This window comes from Teleopsis dalmanni, chromosome 2 (genome assembly GCF_002237135.1).
Source record: "Teleopsis dalmanni isolate 2A chromosome 2, ASM223713v2, whole genome shotgun sequence".
NCBI classification, from domain to species: domain Eukaryota; kingdom Metazoa; phylum Arthropoda; class Insecta; order Diptera; family Diopsidae; genus Teleopsis; species Teleopsis dalmanni.
Genome location: NC_051847.1, coordinates 121,608,220 through 121,618,926, shown reverse-complemented (window position 1 = coordinate 121,618,926; position 10,707 = coordinate 121,608,220). Strand labels below are relative to the sequence as shown.

Sequence of the window (10,707 nt, the reverse complement as noted above, 5' to 3'; positions counted from 1 at the left end):
TATAACTTCACCAACATTCATATAACTTCATCAACATTCATGTAACTTTATTAATATTCATATAACGGCATAAATATGCATGTAATTTTATCAACAGTCATATAACTACATTAACATTCATATAACTCTATCAATATTCGAATAAATTCATCAATATTCATATAACTTTATCATTATTCATATACCCTTATCAACATTAATATAACTTTATCAATATTTAAATAAATTCATAAATATTCATATAACTTTATCACCATTTATATACTTTTATCAACATTGATATAACTTTATCAATATTTAAATAAATTCATCAACGTTCATGTAACTTTATCATTATTCATATACCTCTATCAACATTGATATAACTTTATTAATATTCATATAACGGCATAAATATGCATGTAATTTTATCAACAGTCATATAACTACATTAACATTCATATAACTCTATCAATATTCGAATAAATTCATCAATATTCATATAACTTTATCATTATTCATATACCCTTATCAACATTAATATAACTTTATCAATATTTAAATAAATTCATAAATATTCATATAACTTTATCACCATTTATATACTTTTATCAACATTGATATAACTTTATCAATATTTAAATAAATTCATCAACGTTCATGTAACTTTATCATTATTCATATACCTCTATCAACATTGATATAACTTTATTAATATTCATATAACGGCATAAATATGCATGTAATTTTATCAACAGTCATATAACTACATTAACATTGATATAACTTTATCAATATTTAAATAAATTTATCAATATTCATATAACTTTATCACCATTTATATACTTTTATCAACATTGATATAACTTTATCAATATTTAAATAAATTCATCAACGTTCATGTAACTTTATCATTATTCATATAACTTCATTAACATTCATGTAACTTTACCAACATTTATATAACTACATCAACATTCATATAACTTTATCAACATTAACATAAGTTCATCAACAATGAAAATAGCTCACGATCATATCGAACCTAAGCAATACAAGATAAAAACAGATATCAAAAAGTGCTCAAGCGTTTTTCAGAAAATTCTTAATCTTAAAACTGATAATTGGAAAAGAAGTGGGTCCGTTTAATCTTTAATACTTACAGAAATGTTTAAAACAATCAAGCATTTGGATTTCGTAATCCCTGATATACAAAATTCATAAAGTGGCATACGAATGTAACAAAGAAAGATCAGGTAACCGGCCTCATCGACAGAACATCTTTTAGGTGCATTAACTTGTTCAAAACTTCTTCAAGATTAGTATAAATATCGTAATGGGTGTTGATTATAACTAGTCATGTGAATCCTCAAATAGTCTGGTTTGCCTTCAAATAGGCTTTTCTTCTCCGCAACACAAAAAATGTTTTTACTAGTGTAGCAATAAGTTAGGTTGGGTTATACTGTCGATCCCAAGGGATCCACTTAGACCCATTGTCTTACCGTATAATTAAAAAGTGTAGCAATAGAAATAGAGCAAAACATTTTGTATACACGTACATTTTAAAAAAATTATGATGATATATGGGATTGAGTCCCTACGCAACACAAATCAAGTAAAAATATATTGATAATATTAAATATAATTTAAATTTCGTTAGATTCTTATAGGTCCGAAAAGAGTTGAATTATATATTAATAGAAAAAGAAATTTAATTAAATTGTTACTGTCGCATAATTAGAAAACTTTTCTATAATAGATGGACAGAATTGTTTAGAAACATATATATTAGATTATCTTAAAGTTTTGCTCAAGTAATGAAACTTGTTTCAAGCAAATTGGTTTTTAATTGTTGTTTCAACCTATCGTTGGGAGCGAGCGACACTTGGTCGTCTATAAGACAAGTGGCTCTAAAATATACCCCGATCATTTTTAGAAAATAATTTATTTTAATATGTGTGTGTGTTTTATAAACACTTTGCGATTGGTACTGAAATATTTTGTGAAGAATGTCTTATTCATCAATAATGTCATATATAAGCGAACTATGAGTTATCTTTATTTTTAGTAATAAGATTAATAAACATGTGATGAAGTTGATAATAGTAATACAAATTTTCCCCTTATTTCAGTCTTATTTTCAGTCTGCTACCAAATCTTCGACCTATCAATCGGATTTTGGACCTTATAATCATATATTAGGAAAAAAACTAATTTATATAGAATGAATTTTGCAATTTCTATAAAATTCATATGCATACCTAGTTTTATTAGTGTTGTAACATATGTTACTACATACATATGTATATTGAAATAATTTGTAGTGTGCAACATAGTTCCCGCTTACCGACTAAGCAGAAAATTGTTCGTTTTTGATTTGTTTATAAATGAAATACCTTGTGGTGTTTTTGAGCTACTCGAAGCGATGCCGCTGCGTGATGGTCCTGGTTTGTTAGGATCCTGTGTTGGCTGTTGTTGTTCAGGTTCATCAATTTCTTGATAAAACCACAAAAGTTTGTTTTTCATATTCGGTAGAAAGAGCTGATTGATTTCATCAAGCTGCAATATGCATAAATAAATGACTTTTGACTTTTCCGCTTTCCATATGATTAAGAAATACTGCAACCCAAAACTGTTGCAGGCGGAAGTGCTTAAAGTATTTTTCATGCAGCAAATGTGGTTTTTGTGGGTATGGTTTTAATGGGTGGGTGTACTCTGTTTTTATACATTTGCGGTTTTCTTGTGACAGTTTGCTATGTTTGGAATGTGAATGAATACTTATTTATATATTTGTTCAATTTTTTTTTGTCCAAATAAGTGTATGTACATAAATATATGCTGTTCGTTTATTAATGAAACCTACCATATCTCCCTCGAATATGTAATCCATAAGCTGATGTCGTGGCAATTGCGTAGCGTCGATTAGTAATTGGAATGTAAATTCCAAACGGGGATCCATCTCCCCACGCCTGGCTTTGCGTTCGCATTCTTCACGTCGACGCTGTGCTTCATCAGCGTCGGCAGCCATTTTTTTATTTTATTTTATATATATTAATATATAATTTCAAATATATTTGGAATATCCACCGTCGTTTTTATTTATAAATGCAAACGATTTTTTTAAATGTTCATTTTGTCATTTGTGCAAAATTTTTATTATAAACGTTTCATGGTCACGGTTCCAAAATACAAAAAACAAATAAACCGACATGACGTTATATATAAAAATTTCATATATTGTACATATCTAAATATGTATAATTCAAAATACAAAAAAAAATTAAAAATTCAGAAATTCAGAAATTTGCTGTTCAAAAATTCTTTTCGCAAAATCTACAATTTAGAAATATTTTCCTTATAACAAAATCGCAGAAAAAGCTTATTAAGCTTTTTACAAAATGCAAAATAACAGCATTTATTGCAGAAAAAGTGCTTGGTGCTACTAAAATTCTACAAATAGTGCTTCTTTGTGTTCAAAAGTTTGCAAATATTTTATATATATTCTGGAAAGATATAAAAATTTAATTATGGTTAGAAGTAGGCATTAACCACAAATTTTATAAATAAAAAATTTTATATTAATACACACATGAAAAAAATACATCACACTAAAATGAACGGCTATGACTTAGCTAGTTAATCATATATAAAGAGTTTAGCCTTTTTGCCGATAAATAGGTCAGTGGAAGTGCTGTCAAACGTACGTTCCTCTTAACCCTGCAATGTTACTGGAGTTTCTCAACTTTTCATTTTTCATACAAGGTTTATTCTTATAAATTAGTAGTTTTTTTAAACATTGGTAATATAAAATAATAATTTTATCTTATTAAACAGTCGTGATCCATTAATAATTAATGTTGAAAGGATATAAATGTAATCCTTCGATTTCGGGGGCTTCAGCGCTCAACAAGCCTATGTTAATAGGAGTATATAAGAAATGTCCTGACAGCTACATAGTACTGAATATGCTATTTTAAAATTATGCCAACTTATACAATTTAATTTAATAGTAGCACATACGACGGTAATGAAATAATATTCATAGTGCAATCACGACCGATATATCATTGTTTTGTTGTTTGTTTAAGACTTAGCATATTTATTAGAACCACGCTATATATTCCAAAATAGAGATCCTGACAATTTTTCAGTAACCATAGCTATTCCAAATCATTACAAGAGGCAATTATAAAGAAAACATGGAATTCACCTACAACAGTAGAAAAAATTACTATGTAAGTGGAACTTTATTACCAGCGCAAAAAACTGTATAAAATATAAATAATTGCCTTCGCCTTTATAAATTAGATGTATAAATAGATGATTTATATAACGAATGTTTCAATTTTTTTATAAGTTAATACCTATTGCTTATATAGACACACTAAAAACTTATTAATAAGAATTATTTAAAAAATTTCTCAATATCTGTTGTGTCAGCCTTGTTGTTGTGAGTTTGGTTCTAGATGCCTAGCATGGTACGGTGGCAGGCCCGGTATATACGTCAGTTTTGGGGTGGGGTTCTGGCTGACTTATACAGAAAGCATATATCACAAATAGAAAATCTTTGCCTAGTACAGTTTATCTTAGAAGTTCTAATAATAACTAATGCAAATCCAAAAATATCAAAAAGACGTTTTAGTTTGGTTTATGGAAAGTGTAAAATATAACTAAGTATCTAACTAGCAGTTTTTTTTTTAAAGGATTCACTAGATCATATAATCGACCGATGTTGTATTGAAATTTATACAAAATAAATTTATAAATTTCTTATTTTTTATTTAAGTGGGTTTGTTATATATAAAATTTTATAAGCTATTGTAAAAAAAAAAAAGTTTTATTTTAATAAAGCTAAGCTAGTAGGCAACAAAGGCTTTATAGTTCTTGGTACAAAAATTTGATGACTCGATTTGGGTAGAATTAAAAATAACAGTTTATGTATAAATATGTAAACGTTTATATATAGTAATAAGTGTTTTGTTACATAACAATGATTTAAAATTTTTTGCAATATAAATCCAATGTTGTGCGACCTTCAAGCAATAATACTAGAAATACTACACTTATACATACATATGTAATAGAATATATACAAATATGTTTTATCAATAATTTGAAAATATGTATTTACAAATATGGTATTGAATTAATTTAGTAATAATGATATATAAATATATATTACATATTTTAATTTGAAAAAAAAAATAATAATAAAATAATTTTAATATATTAGGATTATGTAATTCCTGTACAGTATACTGAAACTGTACACGCCTGTTTTTGTATTAAAGAAGTTAAGAAATTAGTAAATATCATATATATGATGTGTTCAATATAAATTATTAATATTCCAAAATTTTTTGATAAGATTTTATTTCACCTGCAATAAGTCGCCTTCCTCTTCCTCATCATCAGAGCTGGAGTCGCCACGAATCGCCGCAGCGTGTTGTGCAAACTGTGCCCTAGTGGACTTGTGTACGAACATCCTGTGATGATCAGAGGAGCGTGTGTTTCAAAACACAAAACTTTCCACACTTCTTATTATTAAAACTTAATTATTAATTACTATTTTTATAAATATTTAACAGTTCCTGAAAGGTTCTTGCAACTTCACGTTATTACAACCAAATTCACTTTAGTTAATCGATTTAACTTTTGATTCAGGTGAAGCCGAGAATTCCTTTAGAGACTAAAGGAATTTGGTAACAGAGAGTTTGTTTTGACAACGCAGTGTATCTTTGGAAAAATATATGTCAACATTTTTTAAGTCGTGCAATAACAAAATAAACTTATCAAATTGTATGTCTGTTGTCATGTCAATTCAATATATTTGAAGTGATTAGCTGTAGTGAGTTTTGTCAGATAATATTTCCGTACAAGGAATTGTTATAATACAAACGTTTTAAAAAAAATTTACTTTTCCAAAATAAGCTAATAAAAATATATAATATATATATAACAATTCGTCAACTGCCAGTGATGAGTACATTATCTTTAGAAAAATCTCTTACATATAAAGCCAAAGAAGAACTCAGTGACAAAGAATGCCAATATAAGGTATATATATCTGAAGTAGAAAATATATATTTTCGGACTTGATGTTATGTATTTGAATTTGTCAAATAAATAATAGCAAATAATTTAACAAAATTAATTAAGGTCGTGTGCGAGTTAGGCTAAGTTGCGTTCTAAATGAGGGAAATACTAAGTTGTGCCGAAATTGTAGTGATGTGTCGATACGTGTTGATAAATGGCTAAATGTGTGCAGTGCAAAAAGTCCCAAAAAATCTCCCATTTGGTTTAGCATCAACTTAGCCTAACTCGCACACGCCCTAATTAAAGTCAAGCGATTTTCAAACGTATTAATCCAAAGCGAAGACGTAATGCACTAATGCACCCTCCAGTACAGCAGAAAAATAATAATACAGTACTATTAAAATCTGAGTAAGTATTAAAAATATAATATTTTGTAATAAAATAATTCTCTAAAGTATAGAAAGCAGTTCAAAATTTACTTTGACGGTGAATCTCACAACTCAACAATTAACAATCAATTACTTCGTAAGATGATTGTCTTACTAAAAGACAATATCAATATAAACCAAAAATTTTATCTCAAAAAATTTAAAACGAAGCATTGAAAGCGCTTTTTAAACCCAGCAAAGACTAGGAACTATAAATACACCTCATGTTGTCTAGTTATGTATGTATATCAATAACAATACAGACATTTATAACAATCGAATTCCATGCGCTCTTACTATCATATGCATATCATATGCCCAGTTACAATAAAGACTGCGCTCTGTATATCAACAGCATTTATGTAGTTGCTAACATAATTAATGTAGAGTATGCATACTTTTGCATCAATCTAATCATGTAGCTGTAGCAATCATGTTTAACTGTACGTACTGTACACCTCGTCATTTATGTAGTTGCTAACATAATTAATGTAGAGTATACATACTTTTGCATCAATCTAATCATGTAGCTGTAGCAATCATGTTTAACTGTACGTACTGTACACCTCGTCATTTTCAATAAAAACACGGGTCAGTTACAAAAATGATATACAAATCATTTTTGTAGTAAGTGTTTCAATTTTAACGTGTTCAGCGGTTGTTAAGCGACAGATATTGTAGGACGCAAAACCTAAATCTGAACATTTAACGCCTTAAATGATGGGAATGTTTAATACATACAACTGGAATAGTACTATTAAATCAACACCAGGAAATAGAAAACCCCTTATAATCCCTCAACCCCTTATATGTAAATTTGGAAAAAATATTCAAAATTTATTAAGAAACTGAAAATCTATTTATATTTCCAATGGGATAACTTTTTGATCAGATCGTGTATTTATAAAACACAAAAAAAATCCACGTTTACACAATTCCGTTGTCAATTTATCACATTATTATGGTTTTTAAGCGATATTTCGATTATTAACATGATTATTATTACACCGGTCATATTCGATCTTTTCAAATTTTCAGATATTACTTTAATAAAGTCAGGGTTAATGCATTTGCATCGAGTTGAATTTTTTTAAATAAGTGTGTATTCCAAAATTTAGTTTTGAAGAGTAACCCAAATTGTTCAGTTTTCTATATTAATTTGAATACTCAACTATTCTATAATTTTTTTTACCCTTTAGGATTCCATAAATTTTTATCCTTTATTTTATTTTTATTACCTCTACATATCTACTATATCCGTTTTAGTTTAACATATCTTTTCAACCACACTCCTCTCATATTCCAATAATTTATCTATGTTATTAATGTAATAAGCTTGCCAGTAGAATAGTAAGGTTCAGGGTTTTGAGGTTTATAGAAATAAGTTATGCACATACATATGCATATGAATGCGTTCAAAGTGCTCTATATAACGTCTTAATTCCTACCATTATGGAAGAAAAGAGAAATGACTGTTCTTATTGTTCACGTGTGCTTATTTAGGAAATAATATGTATATATTAAAGTATCATGGACCTTTGGAATATAGTCTACACCTTAATATACCCATATATGTATCTATTCTTTTTATATAATTAAATATTATTATAATAATGAAATATACAAGTACATTGGTTAATTTATGGTTTCATGAATTACGTTTGGTTCTATATTTGTAACAGATTTAGTTTTAATAATTTACTTTAATTAATTTATATCAGAAAAAGCAATCAAACTGTTACTTATTCCTCTTACCTTAATTTTGTATATTTCTTATGATATTAATAACGTTAATTTACACTTCCTCATTTACTTCAACTATTATTTGAAATGCCATAAATTATTTATATATTTTTACAAAAGTACAGCAATATCAATACTCTTATATGTAAAACTGTTTCATATAAACAAGTTTTCTTCGTGTGGCATGTAATGACATAAAAATATCAAACTATCTCACAAATAACAATAACTATTAAATAAATACTTTTGCAGGAATATTTTTTTAACAGCTATTCAAACTTACATTAGCCATAATTAAGATGTGAGAACCACATTTTAATTCATTCGACACATATTTTTCTAATGTTTTATACAACGTTTAAACACAACATTAACTAAAATTGAAGAGAAATTTTCAATAACTTTTCCTTTTCATTTAAGTGAAATAATGTTAAAAATTTTCATTTTTGATGTCTCTATTTTAAATTCAAATTTTGTTTTCCAATTAGATTACATCTTTTAAGTATAGAATGAGAACATGGTGATTTGTGCAATGACTTTAGTCCTTTATAGCTTCATTAATTTCATTGGCCACTTCAAGAAGTTTTTTCCATTGTGTTATTGACAAGGAAATGCCCTTTTTTCCTGGTAAAATCTGGCCATCTTTTTCGTAGAACTCGCGTATATCAATATTTCTGCGGCCGCGAAATTCACTGACACGAACTCTGCGTAGTTTTTCTAAAACCCACTCATTTGCTGGAGCCTCATTACTTGCCTTTGCCTTTTTCTGCACTGGCTTATTGCGCTAAAAAAATTATTAACAGATTTATTATTACGAACATACGCTTATTAAAGTTTTTTATACACACATCTTCCGGACCAGAGTCGCTGTCCGATGATTCTACTGCTTTCTTGGTTTTCGGCATCTTTGAACATATTTTTATTTAATAATTATAAATTAAAGAAATACTTTTCCTAAAATTAATTATAATTTACCTTTAAGTGTTCACGCTTCTTTCTTTTAAATACGTTTTCGTAGCGGGACAAAAGCTAAAATGCTTTCTTTCAGATTTGACATATGGTTATGATATTTGACATAAGATATTATTTGACAGAGTTGCAATTTTCGTTTGATGTACTTAGATCCGTACTTCTTCCTCATGCCTTATTTACACATTCGAAGAGGTCTTGCTGTCGTAATTTCTATATTTGTTATTTCGCATAAATAACTACAAACAAAATCTTATTTATTTAATCATATTTAAAATGTATTGAATTCTACTAACGGCATAAACATAGTTTAACTGGTTTAAAAAACCAAGATAATTATTTCTATTAGCGCTCTATAAGAATACTCTATTAATGAGTTATGAAAACAAATTTAACTGAGAAGCATTTATTTTTTATATGCATTATTGAACATTTACGTTATTGCAATCTAATTGACATGTATACAGCAATAACGCCTTTGTTATATAAAATCCATACAGAATTTGCTAAAAAAAAGTCTGATTAGTGTAAAGTTCTAGTCACACCAACTTAAATAATCGGTTATATGAGAAATATTCAATATATTTTAGTACATGAAATACATAGAAATTGTTGTTGAAATCAAAACTAATTAATTACATGTTAAGATTTTTGTGCAATGTTGAATCTAAAATTTAAGAATTATTTTTAAAATTTGCTTAAAATTCTGAGTCCTCTTTTATTTTTATTTTGTCAAAACAAGGTGCTTTAAAAGCAAATAGTTTTTCAAAGCAAACCGAAAAATTAAAATTTTATTAGAAATCCGAATATCAATTTAAAAAATTTTAAATTGCGTACTTTCAATATATATAATACAAATAATATGTGTTCATTTCATTAATACACGTATTAATGCAATAATATATTCTTGTGTGACTATAGTCTAAGCGTAAACAAAGTATAATATTGTCAAATTAATTAGAAATATTTCGATTTTCTACACATATCGATTTGCCAGATTTTACATATACATATGTCAATGGATACATACTTTTCATTACGCTTCATCTCTATACACCTTCTTGAAATAAGACTTAAGACTTAAGGTTTATGTAATTATTACACTAACAAAAACTACACATGCTGTCTAGTGCTTAATATTTGATTAGTAAAATAAATTATAGTTGTTTTTTTTAACACCATATTGAAAACGAAACTTTACGTTTACATATGAAGCAATAACTATTTAAAGCAAAGAATTAATTAGTTTTATTAAACAACCACAACAGAAATATACCTTTAAAACAGTTTTGAAAAAGACAATTTTATTTCAGATTCAATAAAGTCAATAGAAATTATTCTATCACATAAAATAGCATATATATAATAATATAAATTAAAAATTAAAATTTCATTATTCAATTTTCTTCTTTCATATTTTTCCATATTCAGTAAATAATGATAAAAATTTTTTTAGTCTATTTTTTGCTTCTATGTCTATGACATTATTATTAAATCCGGAATATATAAAAAAGAAAAGCAAAACATAAGTGTTGGCAGTCCTGATCAAAAT

General features: G+C 27.2%; 1 protein-coding gene across 1 annotated transcript; it reads right to left on the bottom strand.

The window, feature by feature from the left end:
* Window positions 1-8,623: 8,623 nt before the first annotated feature.
* LOC119684212 (RNA polymerase II transcriptional coactivator-like) lies at window positions 8,624-9,305 on the bottom strand. Its single transcript, XM_038098204.1, has 3 exons — window positions 9,162-9,305; window positions 9,035-9,091; window positions 8,624-8,970 (listed from the first exon to the last, which is right to left on the bottom strand). The coding sequence occupies exons 2-3, from the start codon at window positions 9,089-9,091 to the stop codon at window positions 8,725-8,727; spliced, it is 303 nt and encodes a 100-aa protein (XP_037954132.1). The 5' UTR covers window positions 9,162-9,305; the 3' UTR covers window positions 8,624-8,724.
* Window positions 9,306-10,707: the final 1,402 nt, after the last annotated feature.

Excerpts from the sequence above, each read along its gene's own strand:
- LOC119684212 (XM_038098204.1), bottom strand. The coding sequence starts at position 9,091 with ATGCCGAAAACCAAGAAAGCAGTAGAATCATCGGACAGCGACTCTGGT. Across the intron at positions 8,971-9,034 it reads GCGACTCTGGTCCGGAAGAT|CGCAATAAGCCAGTGCAGAA; the intron begins GTGTGTATAAAA and ends TAATTTTTTTAG.